Source organism: Opisthorchis viverrini, assembly GCF_000715545.1.
Source record: "Opisthorchis viverrini unplaced genomic scaffold opera_v5_260, whole genome shotgun sequence".
Lineage (NCBI taxonomy): Eukaryota > Metazoa > Platyhelminthes > Trematoda > Opisthorchiida > Opisthorchiidae > Opisthorchis > Opisthorchis viverrini.
Genome location: NW_008751918.1, coordinates 30,530 through 52,692, shown reverse-complemented (window position 1 = coordinate 52,692; position 22,163 = coordinate 30,530). Strand labels below are relative to the sequence as shown.

Below are 22,163 nucleotides of genomic sequence, written 5' to 3'. Positions count from 1 at the left end.
GACAGCCACTGACCGACAAGAACAAAACCGACCCGGGAAACTTGGGCAAAAGCCTCGATCCTGTGTATCAATCCGTGAATCCGTGAGCCGCTGGCCTGTCGGCTTCCGTCCATTACACCTATTCAAGCGGTTGCCGGCGCCACACGAACTGCGGTATATTTGAAATTGGACTCCACTTTCGTGTAGTGTGCAGTGCCTGCAAATTTGGTTGGTTTGTATGTATGTACTCCTAATGCACAAGCCTGTTTACCCAGTTTAAGAACCAAAAAACTTATGGTCAACGATACGACCGCACTATCTACCAGATATTCGATGAAGGACGCGAAGTGCGTCCGTGGCACGGATATGTTCGGATACATCTACACGAGTGCATGGATAGTGCGCCATAAAATACGCATGTGTCGACTTTGATTCACCGTCTGTGTGCACGTTTAAAAACAAGTAGATGCTGGCGTGCGTCAATTTCCATATAACGCACAAGTAGGTCTTTTGGCCCATTCGGAATTAGGCCGGACAGTGGTCATGCTTGCCCGTCCAGATCCCAACCAGATTTACATGAGTACGCATCGGGAACAAAGTACACGTATAGAAATTGTGTTCCGGTTCTGTCCTATGATGCCTAAGGAGTAGTTTGGAATTCCAAACTACACCTTTTCATGCGTATCGGGTCGTATTCGAACAGTCCTATCACTCGCCAAGTTTGAGCTGGAAATGTCGAATCTTTTTCCGAATTCTACATTTTTCACGTTTGTCACCACTTCTTAACTCATCTCGTGCTACCTAGTGATCATCTTCTGGAGGCAAGGTGTGAGTATGTCAGTCAGGTAACCAGAGAAAAGATCGCTTGCAATACCATAGCAATAGATCACTAGTATTTAATGCCAGTGTCTTCATGTCACTGATGACGTCAATACATTATCCAAGGTATAAGACGGATTCTGTCACCGAACTGATGCCGTTTGGTGTCGGTGGATGTGTTTTAACAATTCTCAGGTTACCGTATGTAACGGCTGTGGTAACTCCGCGTGGCTGATGCCACATGGTCGATGCTAAGCAACAACAGTACTGTACGCTTCAGTGCTTAGTACCCTCTATAAACTTCTCCATAGACACCCACCTAAAGCCGTCACTCTGTCATGGTGGTCGGCTTAACTGCCGCCATTATTCTGCGAGCTAAGCTGGCTGGAACTCAGTTTCGCAAGACTCAGCCATGCCAAGAAGACCAACAGGAAACAGCCCGACGACGAATTTCGAGACACCACACTACCGGGCTGTCTGGGTGTAGTCGTACCCTCCTGTCCAACAGGACTGTAATGGAAGTAAGCTGTTTCCCCCAGCTGACCTGCGTATCAAGTTGTCACAGAAGAAGCGATGCTGCATCCCCCCATGGATGGGCGGGTTAGAAAACGTCGGCCCCAAATCCCGCACAATCCAATCGCACAACCGCTGATCATGATCACCAGTGTATTACCCAATGAAGTCGAAAAGCGTGTAAAACGAAAATCTGGTGTTACTCAGGAGGTTGCGGCTGTGCGTTTTATTCGTTCTGATTGTAGTGAGGTTCGCAGATGAGGTGAATGCACGCATTTGGAAGGCTCGGGTCGCGTTTGTCGATTTGAGACACCTATGGCGTCCAAACGGTATATCCCTAAACCTAAAGAGACGTGTGCATCAGGCTACTGTACGGGCTGTGTTGTATGGCTGTTCGAGCAGCGGAACTGAGACGTTTTCAAGTGTTCGACAGTCGTTGTCTCAGGACCATAGCTTCAGTGGTTTGGTGCCGAGGAATCCAAAACGAGGTAACTGGAAAGCGACTTTTCGGTTGTGCAACATGGCGTTCCATTGAAGAATGTGTACAGCACCAGAAACAGCGTTTGTTAGGATATGTACTGCGCATGCCGAACCATTGTCGATGAGTGCTGTTTGCAGTATCCAATTCAGGTTGGCGAGAGAAAAGAAGTGACCAACCCTTGACATGGAAGAATGGTATGAAAGAGACTACGGGACGTTTGAGTGCTGTCGGTGCTACTGGCCTTCCAGGATGGGGATCACGTGTTCTTCGCTGCGTCTGGTGGGAAACGCTCCAAGATATGGCCGATAATCAACAACACTGGCGTTTTTGTTGTTAGTTTTTACCCAGGTTGCCTGAATGAGTCTTTAGGTGTAGGCTAGCACTGATTCTCTTTTCCGTCCATTTTACACCTTTCTTCACAATACAGCCTTAAAGTAAATATTGGTTGTACGGCAGCGAAGCGCAAGCGTTGAATACTGATGTCTTGCTGTCGATGATGACAAAGAGGTATCACAGTTTTGCCTTCGTCCCTGCACCATCGAGCCAGGTCTCCCTCTGCATCCAAGTGTGTTAGACCATTGAGCCTATGGCTACAGGGACGGGCCACCAAGAAAACCCTAATAACCAGTGCCTCGCGGTTCAGACTTTTGATCCAGAGGCTAACAGAAGGGTCCTCACACAAAGCTCTGTATTCTTCCACTATCGTGGGAGTTGGGCTTGGAGTCAAAGATTCAGAGTCGGATACTTAAGCGGATCACCCTTCTTTCGGTCTGTACAACCGGAAATTATCATCCCCCCTGCAGCCCTTCGTTCACCAAATGTCGCTCACATCCATCGAAAGATGCATTGTCACCAACCCATAGCGATTTTTCCGTGAATAAACTATCGTCGAGAAAAGGAAACCTGAATTTATCTCGTGCTCGTTGAAGCCTTCAGTGTCTGTATATTCCGTCCGATTCAGCAACAGACATCTCTAGCTTAGTCGTTGCTTCACCCCTCTGTTTCTGTGTCTCCGAACTACGCATTAAAAAACTTCAGTTCGTTCGTGCACCTCACACCACTTAGGATGAAATCAGATATTCTACATTTCACTCGTCAGGTATCTGTGGCCATGAACCAGTGCATCGTTGTTTCTGCGGTTTGGGAATTGTATCGGGCCTTGAGGCTGAAAGTACTTTACTGGACTGGATCCCATTAAACAGTCGCGTTTTCTCTGTATAGTTGTCTACTTCAACTAAGACCATACAATACAGGTCTGTGAAGTAAACGATGTTTATTTGTTATGTCACTGTACCATCCAACAGACTTGGCAAGGAAGTACGAAAACACTAACCAGTAAACTTAACCGGTTCGGTAACTGCCGCCCCCTTAGATGGGGACCCCGGGACTCCACTCACCAATGGTTAGTAACATTGGCAGAAATGGCCCAGTCGCGCAGTCTCTGGTACTGATACATCAATCAAAAACTGCCCAGTTCCCTAACTAGCTAGATGTACCATCGCCCCAAAGGCTTTGCTGTGTATCCCACACTCTCCCGTTTTCTGATGCTCGAAACTTTAGCAGCTGGAACCGTGCCTATAGCTATAACTGTTTATAGCTGATAAACTGAAATTAAAAGTTGAACAATCTCGTTACATTCGGGGTCAAAGTGGCCCAGTGTGGTTACCACATTCTCTACGGGCCCCTTTTTCCAGAGCTCGGTGGTTCTTGAAAAGACATATGCTTTCTTCGTGTGGCATGGCAGCTAGGCACCGGAAAAGTGCCACAGCCGAACGATTATTATTATTTACTATTCCACATGTACCTACCTGAGGTCTACTTTTGTGTGATCAGAAGGGGTTGGGAAGGGACATGGGTGGACACTGAACTGCGCGGGCAAATGATGCCTCCTGGTTGCCCAGTCCGAGGAAGGGTTTTGGTTAACGTATCCTTGACTCAAAAGTCTGGTCCACAGGGCAGTGAGAGGACGTAGGGTTTTGTTCGGGGACCCTGACCCCAGCCTCTGACTCAAAAGTCTGACCCACGAGGCAGTGGGGGAATGTAGGGTTTTCTTTGGGGACCCTGCCCGGAGCCGACGACTCAACAGTCTGGCCTGCTTGGTTGCAGGGGGTTGGCGTAACCCGAGGGCGAATTACTGTTTCATTACTGTTTCATTCCTGATGCAGCTGCTCACAACAGGTGCCTTTCGAGCAGCACAGGGCTCATTGGTTTTAAAAGTATTTCGACCGTATTGGATAATGCGCCGACGGTCACTGTCAACCGTTGGGCGATCGGAGTGTGCAGTTTTTGGGGCCGACCTTTTTTAATCCGTCCTTCCTCGGGGGAAGGCAGCATCGCTGCTTCCATAAATATGGATATGCTAGTCGCCTGGGGGAAACACCTTACTGCCTTCACACTCCTGTCGCAGAGGACAGTACGACTTTACCCCCAGAACGCCTCGTAGCACGATTACTCGTAGTACGGGATCTCGCTGCTCCCCTTTAGCCTTCCTGGCATAGTAGCACCTTGTAAAACGACGTTGCAGCCAGTGTAGCCCGCGGAATCATTGCAGCACTGAAGCCCGGCCACCATGTCAAGGTGGCAGCTTTATATCGGGATTGCGTCATTGATGCGACCATGGAAGATTCACTACCAGCCTATAATGCCTATGGGGTTAAACTGCTCCCTGGGCGTCCGCTCACAGCTATCCAGTACGCAGAAGACAAACGATATTAAATAATCTAAATAATTCTGCCTCGCGGTTCGGCATGCGCTTCACACCTGCAAAGTGTAAAGTGCTACTGCAAGACTGGGTGGGCTCGAACCCTAACCTCATGCTTGCGGATGAACCGATTGAGGTAGTAGACAAATTTGTTTACCTGGGCAGCTGTATCAGTCCCGGTGGTCTCGCGAAAGATGAAATTTCCATCCGGATTGGGAAGGCCAGAGCAGCTTTTGCGAACCTACGTCACCTGTGGCGTAGGCGTGACATCAGCTTCTCTGTCAAGGGTCGAGTTTACAATGCTGCTGTGCGCTCCATATTACTATATGGAATAGAAACCTGGCCGCTGCGCGCCAAGGACGTCAAAAGATTTTCAGTGTTTGACCATCGATGTCCCCGGAGCATCGCTCGAATCTGGTGGGAACACCGGATCATCAATGCTGAAATTCGTTGAATGGTATTCGGGAAAAATAACTCACCCTCGATAGATGAACTGATCACACTGCATAGGTTGCGCTGGCTTGGCCATGCGCTGCGTATGCCAGTCGACCGACTTTCTCGAACGGCTCCTTTCGCACAAACACGTGAAGGGGCAGCCAAACAATGACTTGGTAGTGAAGTGTAAAAGCCATTACCAGCAAACTCAGTTGCGCTGGTCATTGCCGTCTTCTCGGATGAGGACCCCAAGACGGGCCACATCGATGGTAGGAGACATTGTCAGACATGACCCAGTTGCGCCCTCAATGGCGCTCATGCATCCAGGCTATTGCCTTCAGTGCATAGCTCCCTTCCCAATTCACCCACTCAACAGTCCACTTACAGTGCTGTATTTATGCACTAATTTATCAGCTCCCGCCTCCAATGCGCAGCTACCTACCCTGCCTCTCCGAATCATTGGTGAACGAAACTGTGGCAGCTAGAACCGGTGTATAGCTGATGATGATGATGGTGGTGCCACTTTTACTCCAGGTTCTAACTGAGTGGTAGCAAGTGGCCACGATAATCTATGCGCAGTGCTCGGTCCAGTAGTATCCTTTACTGAAGATGGTATCGTCACAAGGCTTCACGCGCGGAGCGCGCACTTACTTTCACTTGACGTCTGATAATTTTTCGGTCCGAATACTGTTCGGGACCGCTTGGGACATTTCTCCGAAGTTCAGTTGGTCTGCCAGCTTCTCATTTGTTAAGCGATTTTTTCGCACCTTACGCGACCTAGGAAACGAAGGGAGAAACAAGTTCGGACGAGCACGTGATCGAAATTCAAAAATGCGTTTCAAAACTAGCGATGGTCGATTGTTGATCCGCGCCATGGATAACTGATGGCAATTTGATCAATTTGAGTTCGTACCCGGCACGTCGTTAGAGGACTCCATGTAACCAGACGACCGGTTATTTCGGAAGTTTGTACTGCATAAAAAGAACCGGCGGTCAGCACACAGCTGAAGTACTCGTTCGGCAGAGGTTCTCATCCTGAAACGAGTATAGACTGATGCAGTTTTCCCCACTATTGCGCTTGCATTTTGAATTCTAGTTTCTGACGCACAGCACACACCAGTGGTAAGCAAGTCCCGTGTGTGAGCAGGAGCAGCTTGTTAATCTGTTGGTTTCAGTGTACGGACATTATAGGCGCCCATATAGACTGGGAGTCAAGGCTTGAAGGTTGATTTGGAAATACCTGAGGCTGTCGACGCTAGATGACGCGCAGCTGTTTACCAAATCGATTCAACGGAGTCATCGATCGAACGGAGTCATCAGTCTTAACTAACTAGCCTACAAGTAGAGAATTATGAATGAGGAGGCGAGAGGGGAGAAGGTGCGTGAAAGAGAAAAAAGGGATGCACAAGCAGTAGCATGTTTTCGCTAACCCGACCTGCTGTATGCAGCAAGCAAAATGATCCGGTTGATAGCTTTACGCGGAGCCGATGTGGTATGAAGTTATTTTTAGCTATACGTGTGATAATTGTACGCGGATTGTGATACTGCCAGGGCGACCGCTCCTAGACAGGTGGACGAGTAGGGCTTTGGCTTAAAAACCTGGCCGCAAGGCATTGGTGCTTGGCGGGAAACTCAATCGCACGTGAAGCTTTTCAAAACAACTTGCCATACATGTTCCAACCCCAACCTGGGGACCAGGAGACTGTGTTGGGCAGAGCTCTAACCATTGACCATCCTGATATAGGGGACTTCGTGTGTCGCAATGACACCCGCCATTATAGCTCGGTGGGTCGCAGAGGCACACAAAAGGCCACATCACAATAGGGATCAGTCTCTTCGTGACGTTGTCAGTGCCCCCGGCTGCACTTGCTTCACAGGGAATGCCCCAGAAGTTTATGAGCGTTACCCAGTTTTTAATGACCTACTTCCTGGCTTATGAGTTTATGGTGAACTCCCTGAAAGCTTCGCTGCATAAGTGGTGTCCGAGAAGGATGTCCATTCCGATCGTGTTTGACTTCGTCATTGATAAACTAATAATGTGAACGCTGGAAAATTTGTGAAACCCTCGTGTTCAGATCGTTGATTATGTGATCATTGTCGATCTGAATTACGCAAACCACATTGTCTTCTAATGTGAAGGCGAAAACCAAGCACAACTGTCGCTGAGTAAACTGACCACCATCATATTCTGCATCTTCAAAGTTTATGTTCACACTTCATAACTTGCAGTCCTTTACACTTCAGGGAGAAGCCCTAGATACCGTGGCAAATTTTACATACCTCAGAAGCTATATTAGCTGATTACAGGTGACTGACTTCCAGTTGATCCCCCACGGACAAGATATCACCTTGGTATCTGGGTATTTCTAATAAATCTTTTGATTGACGGGTGATGACATCAGTCCCGGGTGGTCTTCGATGCCGCTTACCGCCTCGTATTTTTGCACGACACCGACTTCTACCTCTATACGAAGGCATCGGTGGTCAAGGCTGTTCCATCTCTTGACGTAGCGCCCACAAGTTCATTGTAATGCATGCTATATACAGCCATTGAACACATCCATTGAAACTTGAGGAGAGAGGCCTGCAGCTTTGAATGATTTAATTGTCTCGGTCTTTACAATCGCCAAATCGATATTGGGATCAGCGCACAAACATAAAGCCTTAGCACTGTATGCTGGTATACGTTGCCGTCGGTGACAATGGTGATATGGATCACCTTTTCCAAGCCGCAGCATTGACTCTCTATTCACAGTGGTTGTGCCATAAAAACGTGAAAACAAAGGACCTGGATCATCTTCAGCTCTGACAGCCAACCCGACAAACATGCTGGTCGTTTTCAACTAATCCGCAACTAGAGAATTGAAAAGCAAGCTTCGGTTGTACATCAGGATAGGTTGTTCAGGACCATGATGTTCGTTAGCCTGGTCATATGTGATGTATGCTTAGTCATCGTTAGTTAAGCTTGGTGCTGTTTTCACTACCAACTTCAGGGATTTGGTCAACCGTGACTTGTCTCAAGGTCATGAATATGATTGCTAAACGCTAGTCTGCTGTTGATGCAAAAGGCCTTCTGGGGTAGGGTCTGTGTGGATCCTTATGGTGAGCTGAAAGTTGCAGGATGTAATTTCAAATCTATGTCAGTCACTTCCTTTTACTGGTTTCAAGCCAGTTGTTCATTCTCATCGTCAAGCTTATGCATATACATTCCGAGTTATGGTTGCCTGGGAGTGTCTGAGGCAGGCCTTTTCTATTGCTTTCCCCACAATTATCGTTGTATGCCAGTGGAGTTTATGGGTGGAGTTTCTGTGGATGTTGAAGTTGCTGGTTCTTAGACCTGTGACTTTGGCCTTATTAAGCTTGAAAGTGATATACATTGGGCGAATCTTCGCTGCACTTTTCCGATCGTCAGATTTGGAAATGTATAACCATACATAACGCATGCAGATGGGCCGTTTACTTTCTATGGAACATTTGCTCCGATATTCGATTTTGAGAGGCCTGCCAGATGGGCAGTTATTGGCAGTCCACATCGTTCCATTAGTCTCTTAGGCATGAGGGAGGACAACGTGGATCCCACTCCAGAGGGCTGACAGCATTGACGACACCCAGAATTTTTCGTACCGTCCCTTCTACCAAACCAAGTGAATCCTATTCGGCAGGCTGCACATGGCAAAGGAGACGCTTTGCTTCAGTCATCATTCCTTAGGAACTGTCTGAGTCAGGGCTGTCAGATTTTTCAGGATTAAACCCGACGAACTTCGTCGTATTCGATCTATGACATTTGCTTCTTCTTTAGGGATAATTAGGTGCATCCTCATATGGCGTTTTCAACTGCAATGCTCTTTGCTGAATACGTGAACTCCAAGGAAACGTTGACAGTCACTTTTCAGATCCCAAAAGATTATGGGTAAGGTTCTTCTTTTTCTCATCTCTCGTTCCTCAGAGACTGCGTGCTCTCTGTAAAGAATGACCTAACTATAATCAAGTGCCCGCTCATTACCTATCAAGCAGAACTACTCGGGCTTTCGATAATGAGTGTCACATGCAGCAATTTGGCACCTACCTCTGATGATACACTATCGTGTTGTTTCAAAGCAACGCGAACTAAGCGTTCTGTGGACCCGCGCAACCTCTCGATCAACATGGCGCAGTTCCTGGTTGACAGTGATGAATTACTGTGCAAGTTTTGCCAAAACACTTTCGCGAAAACAAAGTTTGTCACTTCTATAAATAACCAATCTCTAGGGAGGTGAAATCGTTTAACGCGTTATCTCCGACGTTCTCTCTTGAAGATAACACCCTCATGGTTGAGGAAAGTCACTTCTGCCACCCAAAGCATCCTGATAAGGAGAATCAAAGTTTCCACGTTCAGCTATCTAAACCGGTATTCAATCCGGAATGTGTCACACATTCCTCTGCCGCATACACAGGAACCGAAGTTATTCTAAGCCCTGCTCTTCAGGAAGCAGGTTGTTTCAAAGAGCAGGCTGGAAAATACATACATTGCTCCAGATGCCTTATGGCAGTCGGACAGAAAGGTTAGCTTCGTATTCTCTCTATACTATTTTTTCCTTAAACTTGATTCGCTTCCCAGTGTACCAGTAACGTGCAACCTACTTCACCACACAGCACTATCTGCAGGTGAAAATGTATTAGCATGCACATTTGACCTGGTTAGTCTCAGCTGTTTCTCAATAGGGAATTGTACTGGACTTCATCCTCGTTTCAATCTCTACATTTGCTATTAGACTACAAATGAGCACCTTCAGGTTACATGAGCTCGACTAGACTTTTTGGTGATGCTGAGGTATCCACCTCCACTACGCGCAGACTCCTTGACTTAGATTTCCAGAAAGACTGCAGTGGGTGTATCTGCATCGCGACGACTGCCGCGTGGCACCCTTTCGGTGTCTAACTGCCATGCCACCCGAAGGTTGCACGAGCGCCGAGATACTATCAGGTTGCCCAAGCCTGGACGCGGTTATCAGATCTCGTCTGGCTTGATCACCGCGTGATGTGTGATTGAAGACTAGCAAATGCTTTTGAGCTGATTTACAGATGTAGCTCCAAGTTGCTGGAATTGATTGCGGCATCTGGACTAGCTTATCTGACTCAGACTTTTGACGGCGATTTGCACAAGCTTCAAACGTGTTATAAACTACCCGCTCAAACTTATCGCTATCCATTGATTCTGGCAGCAATCAAGCAGCCACGTTTATGGTATCCACAAGCAATGAATACCTTGATACGTCCAATTCACTTTGCAGTGAATCATCTTCCGGGTTATCCCGGAGCAAGGTCCTATTACAGCGCCATAATGTTTCTGTTGCTTGGTCACGTAGGCTACCTACATACCCAGTTGTTCAACGTTTGCCTTGGCTATTGAGAGCCAGGTTTTCAACTGTTTTTTGTTGCGACAGCGCCGTCGTGAGCAGGAAAGTCGCGAAATGGAGAGCAATTGTAGCAACGGTATCCATCGGTTCAAGCGTAGGACGGTCAAGAACATGCCAATTTCACCGGGACAAATCTAGTGAATGCCACGCTGCGCAGCGCCGGAAGGTCGACGGAGTCCTATCCTTGGCAGCCTTCTTGTCCGGTTATAAGCCAGAACGTGATGGTCGGCATTCGACGACCGAGACGGGCTGAGTTATGATGAATCGCGTGCGTCGGGGTAATTTGCAGCATAAAATTCCAAACCACCGTCGCCAAGTGGGACCACCATGCTTCAATTAAAACAAGAGTCGACTTTCATTGGTGACAACCTGGAGCGTCGTCGATGGATCCTGCAAGATGCGGCTCAGAATGTGAATTTGAGTCTCGATATCCTTAGCTAACCGCGATGCACCGGTCAGTTTTAGTTAACTGAACTGGTTTTTGTAGAGGAAACTGTTCATAAAGTCGTTGAAAAATTTTCAACGGCCTACCACCTTGAAGCTCAGCAGGTAGGCGCAGTCCACCTGTTTCCGTCAATCTGCGACACATCGAATATCCTACCAACAGAAACATGAGGCGGTCTTTGTGCAATCAGTTACCGAATATCGTAAACGAGAGGCTCAAATGGGTCTCCCATGAAAACCGAATTGAAATGCAAATGTGTGTATTTGTTGAACTGATTCTCCTTAAGGAAACCGAGCCCAAGCCGTTGGCATTCAGACTTTACAACCTCGATGTAGATTATGGAGGTGACTTCAACTTCAAGCACTCGTGAGGGGTATTGAACGGGGACTTGTTTTCCTTGAAGGTCTGGAATAGGGCATGAACTTTTTTCTTCTGCATGTTAACTTCCTCTGTCTAGGCTCGGCCAACCTGGCAGTATCCCAGTTCTCGTGCTTCATTCGGGTGGCATGGCAGCTATGCACCGAAAGGATATTACAACTGGACGATTGTCTTTTTATCTTGTCATAAAAGGGACGTTGATGTAGATTTTTGAGAGCATGTAGTTGGTGTGCTTGTTGTCCTCCTCTGGGGTGGGCTTGTGGAGGAGGAGGACCTTCCAATCATCATCTTGCCCGGTAAAGTTGCTCAGTTTATGAGCGGTATAAAAGCTCACTGATACTGTTTACGATCCCTACATGCTGTCAGCCTATTGCAGGAGGCTGGACGCAGCTGGTTGAGTCAGGGAGTTGGCCCACAATGGATCCGTCAGGTCCCTAACATGCCAAAGCTGCCCAAGCCCGTCGCCGTATTATAATGCAACTCACGTTTCTGAGTTTTCCAACCACATTGTTACATCTATACAGTGATGCTGCAATGTTTCTAACGGCAACGCCTGTTTTTGGGTATATTCAGGTTATTGGCAAGCCAAACCATATTCTAGTATTAAATGTTTGACCGTGAACACCGGACGAAACACATGTTCACTCACACTGTAATGTCCTGGTAGAAATAATACAGGCGACCCGATAAGATCGCTTCACTACGCCGTTCCGTCATTTGTATCCTTTTGTGCTATTGTGTTGCAGTAAACGTTGGGGCGTCGGACCAGTACGCATTGTGGACCAATTGTTTAGACGTTTTGACGGAAGAACGTGATATTGACGGCGACTTCCTGCGTTTCGTTGAGAAACCCCTGTGAGTACTGTTCACGAATGGTCAACTTTGATTCTTCCCAGGATATTCCAGTTGTTGCTGAAGTAAATATGTACACTTAAATGCAAGTTTGTCCATTTGTATCATCAGCGCTAAGATTTCCACCTCTTGAGACTTCTGGTTGCATGAGATCAATTCTTCCTCCGTAACCACACTACTGAGCTGCGTTGACGGACTCGATGGTAATATTTATAACTTCACTTGTGAAGTACTCTTTATCTGTTTTATTTGTTGGTCTCGCACGTTAAATTGTTGCTGAGTAATCATGTGATGAACCGCCCTTCCACAGAGTTGAGGTAAAGTGGTGCGACCGATGTGCTTGCGTCAACTAACTGAAGCATTAGGGTGCTATCTGTGTGGTTCGGGTAACGGTGAAGTGCTCCAGGTTTTTTTTCCATAATTATCATCATCATGGACAGCATTGCCTAAGAGTTTACCAATGATGCTTCGCTGCCATAAAACCGTGATTTATTTGAAAGCCCTATGTTGAAGAAAGGAATGAAGGTGGGTGAGGAAGGGACTCAATGCTAGCCTACTACAACCATTCCGAGGCGCCCACATTTCCGGGCACTCATTCAGGCGACCCGGATAGAGACTAATAACCTAAACGCCAGTGAAATCTATTGGCAGCCATACCTCGAAGGGTCTCCAATCAGGCGCAGTGGGGATCACATGGTACCTATCGTGGAAGGCGAGTAGCACTGACAGCACCCAAACATTTCGTAATCTCTTTCATACCCCCTTCCATATCAAGGGTTGGCCACCTCTGCTTCAGCCACTCTGAATTGGGTACGGCAAATAGCACTCATCGGCAATGGCTCGGTGTGCGCAATACATAGTCTAAGAAACGTAGCTTCTGGTGCTGTTCATATTCTTCAATGGAACTCCTTGTTGCACAACCGAAAACTCGCTTTGTTGTTGCCTCGTTTTTGGATTCTTCGGCACCAAACCACAGAAGCTGTGGTCCTGAGAAAACTATTGTCGAACACCTGAAAACATCTCAGTTCTGCTGCTCGAACAGACCAAGCCCTACAGCCATACAACAGCACGGCCCATACTGTAGCCTGATTGACACGTCCCTTTAGATTCAAGGATATACTGCTTGAATGCCATAGGTGTCTCAAATTGGCAAACGCGACCGGAGCCTCGCAGACTCGTGCATTTACCTCATCTGTCGCTACAATCAGAACGAATACAAGGTATGTAAACCGCTCCACAACTCCCAGTCTCTCCCTGGATTGTAAGGGGCATGTTCAATGACTGCATGTCCACAAGCATGACGTCGCATTATGTGGGTGCAAAGTGCATACCGAAGGACGGCATGACTGGTCAGAATCCTTGCGCCTTCTCCTCTTCGAACATGAGAACGATGTTGTCTGCATATTCCAGATCGACAAGGTTTTCGTCAGAGGTTTGTTGAACACCAGGGCTTTGAAGACCTTCCAGCGTTCATCCCAGTCTCTCACTAATTACGAAATTAAATAGGAAGGGAGAGAATGGGCATCCCTGGCGGACACCGCTTTGTGTGCGGAATTTTTTTGGGGAGCCTTTTGTGCACTCTCATACGTCCGAAATCTGAGAGTACAAAGAACGTATTATGTTTAAAAACATCAGGGGCATTCCTTGATGGGCAAGCGTGCCAAGAAGAACTGGCCGATTAACCGAGTCAGATGAACGTCGGAAATCCGGAGCGGGGACCGGTCGCACGGATCAACTGAATTAATCTTCGGACATTATCGGCTTTTTCTTGGCTTTCCATGTCCACCAGACTTCACAGTCAATTCGCGTGCTCACCTCCACTTAACGTCTGATAATTCGTTGCCTCAAATTAAGTTCGGGACCAGCTGGGATATTTTTTCAATATTTCAGCAATGCAACTGTTCAGTCTGATATCCAGTGCTTAAGTGACCCTGATAGCGCCGTGACACGAACAAAACTTCATGCACTGTGCGATCTTGTCCCAGAACGAATTTACATCTGATGGTGGAGCATTTGGAAGAGACTCTAGAAGACGATTCCGGCAAATTCATCTAGTATCAGGATCTGTCAGTCTTTCAGTTGCCAGACAATTTTTCCACTCCTTACGCAACCTGGAAAACGAAGGGAGAAGCGACTTCTTACGAGTGCTTGGTCCGAATCCACAAATTGTTCCAAATCTAGCGGCAGTTTGTTATTGATCCGCGGCACTGGTAACTGATGGCAATGTGACTGATTTGAGTTCATGGCCCTCACGCTGTTGGAGGACACCATATCGCCAGACGACTTTGGCTATTTCGGAAGTTAGTTCACGGTCGTACGTGGACTAGGATACTGACAGGGCCCCCGCTGCCAGACAGGAGGGCGATGTGTTTCTTCAACCAAAATCTTTGGATCAAAAGTTTGACAGAAAGGCAGTGGTCTTTGACTGGAAATGTAAGTACAATGCCATCTTTACGGAACCCGTCACCACACGTATACCAGCCAACAACCTGGAGGACCAGGAGACTGTGTTTGCCAGAACTCTAACCCTTGACCAAGCTGGTATGAGAGACTTTAAATGTTTATCGGGTTCTAATGGGCGACTTCCCACTATGGAGCGTGCTGTAAGTATGAACATCCCGCCAGTATTAGGTGAGCGCGGTGCGTGATAATCTCGTCAATGTGTCGAAAAACTATATACACACAGCTAGCTAAGGAGAAAGCACCACTCAGCTGCGCATTGACGATGTTTCTCGACTGGGGATGAGACGTTTGCAAGCGAATTGCCAAGCTCGGTGAACAGAACAACGGCCACCTTGTAACCCTACTGGATCCCTATTGAACCAAAAAGCATTCCAAAGCGTACAAATTTGTTTCATTAGACTGAATAAGTATTCCGTTCTCAACATATAAAGGGAAAAACTCAAAATCAGAACACTTTCTGTTTACGACCTGTTACCCCAGTCACTCAGGAGCTATTGATTTTCCAATATCATAATTGCATGCAATTTGCATGAGTCTATTCAGCGAGGGGAGAGGCCAGTGGTTAGAGCGCGAATCGACTAACCGGAGGGTCTGTGGTTCGAACCCGACTTCCGCATCTCCATTTCTTATGTCTAGGCTTGGGAAACCTGGCAGTATCTCAGCCCTCGAGCTTCCTTCTGGTGGCATGTCAGTTAGGCAGATAAACGGATGCCTTCGACGCGTATCTTATCAGTCTCTACTCATTTCATCCCAATACCATGTTCCCTATTTAATAGTGATTTAACACTGTCTACATAAGCAATTCTTAAGATATTCAATTCTACACCAGAAAATGACTTAATCATGTCATCTTGTATTCATTATATGGAACTAGAATAGTTAAAGCCAGATACAGGGGCGTGCCTGGTTATATGAACCGCTGTACATTTATTTATGTCACCAAAGGGAGGTCAATCTCTCGGGGAGTTCGCAACGGTGTATCTCCGACCGCTGGCGCGGTTTAGTGTGCAATCCTTTCTGTGGAGGCTAAACCCAAGGGAGACCCAGTACACACTTTATCCGCAAAGGAGTGCGCAAAATAACAGCTAATCAGATTGAGGTGTTTGTTGTATGTATCCCAGTGTCTCGACATCTCGATAGGTTTTGTGCACATTTTATCTCTGCATATCCATATGCACTCCTATTTCTCTCACTCTCTGAATAACCTCAGTATAGCAGTGACCTTCATTGTGACCGCATTGTTTTCCCATAATGTACAACTCGCACGACCTCTGAACCGCAGTCTACCTCCATATTGACACTTTAACTAACGTGGCTTGTTTTCTGAGTCCTGAAGAACGACCGTCGTCTATTGCACAAACCGGTATGTGCTTTTTCAGTACAAAACTCAAACAGAAGTTTATACGGTCACAGTTAAACGACTGTTAGATACTTATCAAAATACGACTTGTCCAACATTTATATTGATTCAACCAGTTTAAGAGTGATGATGTTTACGGTAAATTCAGATCTAGAAGAGTAATATCTTCTTTGTCCATCATTATACGATTTCTTTAGGATGGAGCCGTCATGCTGAGGTTTTCGCAACTTGCTGTAATGTGAACTAAGTCTCTGGAACCCAGCCGTAAATTGCACTGCAGGTGTGTTTTTGATATGTATCGGAACGATGGATTCGCCTTCACGACGGACGAAATCACCAGTATCGTTCAGCATCTGTGCTAATGAAATTTCAAATTCAGCTATGCGGTAGGATTTTCTGGACCAGGACAACCTGTATCCAGTGTCTGGCTACTCGCAGAGACAGTACCATTATGTCGCTCTTTGTAAGGTCACCTGCAGTCACTTGTCCAAGAAGACCGGTTATAACAATCACACAACGGGAGATACTATCGTTATTTGCATACAGTGGCATCTTTAGCTTAATAGATGCTGAGCTGGTAGGGAAACAAAGCTCGTTTATTGGGTGTGTCAGTCCTTCACATAGGCAAATATTGGGAGATTTGCTGACAGTGATTTAAATTCCCGGCATAAGGTGGATCGGGGAAACTCCTGGTACCTGAAAAAAACAAACGTGAGAAACACCACATAAGTGGTTTCGCCGTTGTGTGGAGCGACAACGTAGTCTGAATAGCCGTCCGTCTCCGTAACAACCGCTGCTCATACCGCCGTATTCGTTCAACACTGCTCCGTCAGTAAGATCTGATGTGACGTACACAAGTAGATGCCTGCGAAATCGGTATCTGAAAGCTAACTAGAGCCAGCACATGCAGAGATACTTATCGATGTTATCAATCCAAATACAACTTGGAAATCAGGATACTTCCATTTGTTTTTAATACGCATTAGTTCACAACTGGGTGATGCACATAAACCGTTCTTTGGCCGAAGCATCTACCACTTCAAAATCAGTATACACATCGATCATGAGGCCTACTCGACCAGATAATTGATTTTGATATCCTGTGTGCTGTAGCTGTGTGCCCTCGCTTGCCACACCGCAGGACTTACGAATTCTCCAAACGACCATTTTAAGCTTGGAAAATACCCACTGGCGCCGGCTTGCAATACAACATTAGGGATAACTTCTTGTATCCTGAAATATTTTTTCGGTGCTTGAGGACTTTGCTTTGTAAATCACACTCAGATGTATTGTACCATGTGCTCACTCGAAAATCAAGAGTCGTACCTCAGATCACACTGCTACTCCTTGGGTGAGATTAGACCGTCCACGAGCTGATTTGATAAACGTTTGCAAAAGGATATCTGAGGCTAGGTTTTAATGCTTTCATGTGCATAAATCTCCTTTGAACATACCATGCATTAAGATAGCAAACTGTTGGCGGAATTACTGTACACCAGCATTACTGTGATATGTTATCAACTCAGGAATAATAAGCCGCTTATACCTGGCTTAATGGGTACAGGTATTGAACCTTCAGCCTATCAAGTCACGTGGGATCGGTTCACTTATGTTCGGCTCCACTGTTCACTTGTCTCCATCTGTACTTCCTTACAGACAGGACGAAATGGACTTTTATGGTTTATTTATTTCTGGATTAATTGACAACCAATGCTATCGAGTTATCATATCAGCAATTACGTGGCACGGCTGCATTGACTTTATGCTGGTAAGCTTCCTATCATTCGTGAATGATGTATTATTTACAGTCCCCAGAAATATATTATTGCCGCGTTAAGAATTACCCGTCGCGCTTGTTATTTTCTGTTCTGGGCTTTCCTTACTGGTCTTCATCCCTTTCAGTAAATTCCAAACTCTGTTTCGTAACCACTGCTATAAAATACGCCAGGTTTTTTGGGAATCATTTCAAACGACGCACAGAAATATCACAGTTTAAGTCTTCCGAGGTTCATCCAAGTCTGCAGGTGCGTGTCATATTAGTTATTTTCTCTGTCAACCACCGGAGAGTGGATAAAAAACGCTAGACCGTATTCGTGGCGAACTAGACCATGTTTAAATAAACTCCAAAGCCAGTTCCATATCAGCGGACAAATGGTGATTAGTGACAAAAGCTATAATATGCATTAGTTCTGTCTATTACCCTTCCCGTTTGTGCTCGAATTTCAACCATTTTGCGTTGGCTGTTCATGGCTGTTATGTTCGTGAAAGGTTCGATGACAGACTGATTTAACATAATACCAAAAGGTACCTGATTAACGGTAAGGCGTTTCCTTTTATTTGGTAATGTCTTACCATCATTTTGTTTTGAGCAAGAACAGAGAGTTGACATTGGTGCATCCCATTACTCTGCGTTTTCTTATTCATGCAGCTTTGGCTCATAGACCAGGAGTTGGATCTGTACTCCGCTAGTTTGCCTCGGCTACCACCCAGTCACGAACAGACCCACGAGGTGAGTGGTTCAGAAAGCTCGAAACTGGAAAAGTTGAAACCAGCGGAGCCGCCTACTGTTTCGCTCAAACTGGAACCGACGGCCTGTCGTCGGGTGTTCTACAGAATTGTTTTGCCCACGGAAGGTAATACACAAGAGTGAGTGGTAGTGTTTCGAGTTAAATTTTCTCAGGTTATTTGTTAGCCAGACAAGGCGGTAAGCATTACTTGCACCACCTTGCTTCACTGCAGTTTTATTTCGAAAAATGAACGGCCCAGCGTGTATAGTTCGTGAGTCCTTATACCAGCCTGCTGAGAATATGATGAAAAGGTTGGTAGCATCTGCTCGTTTTGTAAGTGTAGATAATTTGGTGTTCGATTTCCCTTCATGGGGTAAAACAGTTGTATGCCGAAAATCTAAGAATCACCGTTCAGATTGTTCAGTCTTCAGTGGAGGTTTATTTCTCTAAACAAAGCCAACCTTTACTGAAAGCACCGTTCAGCTGTTTCGTCCTAAGAAGTCCGGGTGTCACGAAACTCCAAGGCATTCCGATCCCGCGACTTCTCGACTAGTGGTTTGAGCATCTAGCGTTAGGAACATGCCCATTTGGGGGGGGGGGGTAACTCGCACTTGGTCAGGATATAGCACCACCCATCATTCAATCACGGGATCCATATCACGTGGTTACGTGTTGACTGGCTTCTCGATTTCTCCTATAAAAGTTTCACTCGTCTTGGGAAATTATTCTTCCTCTGAGCTACCTTATAGATGGTAGGTAGTATGAGGTCTCCTAGTTAAAGCCAATCTATGCTGAAAAGCCTCATTGAGCATCAGCAGCATGGAACCCCAGGGAGTTCTTAGAATCAATGACAATATGCATCGCAATGATGATTTGATCCAGCAAGCTTCCAGATGAAAATCCGAACATCGTAAATCAGCCTCAGGCAACAGAGAAGCAGTTTGATTAAACCCGACTTAGATAGGAAAGCATCATCCATCCGCTGCACCATCATGCAACTTACTGCCACCTCAAGTAACTTAACGGACCACGGTCATTTCTGTTCTGAGCAAATGAGTCATGTGTGAAGAGATTTTAAAGTTCCAGCACCACTCAACTTTTGTCCAGACCGCTCGAAAAATCCCAGAAACGCTACTGGATTAATCAGACATCAAACAAGTCCTGTTTTTTGTTTGTGTGTGATCGTCAGGCATTACAACACCAATCTGGTCGTAGTAGGCCAAAGCAAAGGTGATCTAAAAAACCAGTAGTTTGTGCATTGTGTTCTGAGCAAATGAGTCATGTGTGAAGAGATTTTAAAGTTCCAGCACCACTCAACTTTTGTCCAGACCGCTCGAAAAATCCCAGAAACGCTACTGGATTAATCAGACATCAAACAAGTCCTGTTTTTTGTTTGTGTGTGATCGTCAGGCAATTACAACACAATCTGGTCGTAGTAGGCCAAAGCAAAGGTGATCTAAAAAACCAGTAGTTTGTGCATTGTATGCTGTGCGAAACTTAAACATGACAGGGTCACCATCAAGCTGAGTTGATGGTCAGTCCTGGATGCATGCGTTGCTAGTCGGTTGGAATATTGTCATGCGAAGGTTGGGTTCACCCATTCTGCTGGATATCCGCTTCGCAGCGACCAGAACTAAAGCTCAGGTACCTTTTGAATAACCTGGAAAGCTTCCATACGAATAAAAGTATGATGAGGATTGATCAGGCGCGTGGTGGCCCCTGCTTTACAGTTCTCCTGTGAACCTCATTTCCTGACAGATCCGATGAAAGTTTCTCTTATTTTTTAGTTCAGCTAAGAAAATGACTAATTTCACCCTTCATATAAGATGAATTTCCGCAAAACGGATATCATTTGATGGATATCCAGTCTATGCCGGTTAGTGTGGGCCAACGTGGCAGCCATGGTGTCCTTGGTGTCCGTAGATTTGATTGTTGAGTGGAAACTACGCAACATAACAACTGTAAGGCTGAAAACCATTGAATGGTCGCACCGCGTTCGTAATGAAGAACGGAGGATATTGCCTGAATTGAATTGCCAAAACCTGTAAGTTCATGGCAGTTACACTGCATGTCGGTCACTCGCGGCCGAATATTTAGCTTCTGTCCTGAAGTTCAAATTTTCCTCGCTGTTTTTGAGACGGCCACTGATAATCAAGGACGAGACGGCTCTGGTTCTGTGCACTGGATGATACCCCCAAATACTACCTGCAACCAACTCCTAACGTCAACACCATTTATGCATTGCTATCACGCTGCTGGAGTCAGCTGCCCACAAATTAGTTTTTGAAGATCCACTAATTTCTACACATTACTGATGGCTTCCTTTATTGCGAGCCTTTTAGATGGTGGTTCTTACATTCAGGACTAAACCATATAGATTCAGTTGATTTCTGGTGTGCATATTACTGTATTATTGACCTGGTTCTCTTTCTGCTTATTTTCAGCGATGGAAGTTGGTTTAACTAGCCAATAAAGAGTAGTTGGAGACATGTTCGTCAAATTCGTATGCAGTGACGCTACCGGGTATTCCGAATACTGATTAGGACAGTCGATTAGATTCTACTGATTAAGGTCGGCTCTTGGACGTGAGATGCAGTTAAGAGCAGTAAGATGTCCCTGGTAACTGGTGCCACCTGGATGTATGGGTCATTCTAGACATAACTGTATTGGCTTTTTAGGACTTGTATTGGGAGTAGATGAACCAGCTAATTACAGATCGCATATTTTAGCTGGTTTTTCGCTTGATTTAGTTATTTATCACTGTCGGAACTGTACTTTTTAGAGAGCTTTTTTATCCGTCCACTCTGTCGTCCCTTGTTGATCGAAGGCCTTTATTGGGCACTATGTTATCAACGGGGCCATCGTGACATTCACAAGATTTTCTTGTTTCTGTTGTCGTGCTTTTCTGAACGATCCAATTTAGGATCTTTCTATAATAAAGCGTTCACGTTGCCTGAACTTTATGCGGTCACGGAATCCGTACTAGCATCACCATTGTTTCTCCCTACAGACAGTCTCATACCTTACTCAAGTCTTGGCGTCATGATTTTGGTGTGACTCTCGTTTGCCTACCATGGGAGACCTGCATCGGACTAGCCACTTGTTTGCAACAATTCACCTCGCGGATCGCCCCACAGTTTCGAGTTGCGGACCGACATTTGTCTGGATTTACCGTAAGTTAAAGGCATCCCTGTGCTTAATTTAGTTTCGGCTGTCTTACTACCTGCGTCGGCTACGTTAAAAATTTGATTACTTACGAGTAGCCCGATAGCTCTTCCAAAAATCGAGTAATTACGAAGGCCTGATCTTGCAGGCTCACAAATGACAATTTCAAATTAGGTGTGTTCGGTCCTGGTCCGACCTTTTCTACTGTCCTTTTTCTTGGACGTAAATTTGACTCAGTTTTTATCCCTTACCCCGTATGACATTGGTTTGTTCGCTAATACATTTTATCTGCCTTTTTCAGTGTGGTGCGGTTCCCACGGTGAACTGGTCTTCTGAGCAGTGTTGACCTGATCCTCTTCCTTTTGTGATCCTGTACATATTGTGACTATCCTGCAATAATACATACTCTTAGCATTCCGATTTGACGTAATCACACTTTCCTCTGGTAGAACCTATACGTAGTACCCCAACCACCCGGATGGACCGAGGATGGTGCTTGCAGAGGTACACCTTTTGTCGACCGTATCAACAATTAGTAATGTTAATATCATCATCATTGTCAGCTGTAAGAACCGCGTACTGGTCGTACACTGGTTGTAGCTGCCACAATTTCGTTCACCGATGATTGGGGGGTAAGTAGCTGCGCATTGCACGCGCGAGCTGGTAAAT

General features: G+C 46.0%; 1 protein-coding gene across 1 annotated transcript in view; it reads left to right on the top strand.

The window, feature by feature from the left end:
* Nucleotides 1–22,163, top strand: part of T265_09184 (hypothetical protein) — a gene marked incomplete at both ends in the record, with an annotated part of 33,201 nt that overhangs the window by 1,412 nt on the left and 9,626 nt on the right. Inside the window, 6 exons of the mRNA XM_009175196.1 lie at nt 8,875–9,144; nt 9,177–9,469; nt 11,894–12,002; nt 17,479–17,590; nt 18,251–18,468; nt 21,340–21,502. Of these exons, the coding sequence (XP_009173460.1) occupies nt 8,875–9,144; nt 9,177–9,469; nt 11,894–12,002; nt 17,479–17,590; nt 18,251–18,468; nt 21,340–21,502 (1,165 nt within the window). The remainder of the gene's footprint in view (nt 1–8,874; nt 9,145–9,176; nt 9,470–11,893; nt 12,003–17,478; nt 17,591–18,250; nt 18,469–21,339; nt 21,503–22,163) is intronic.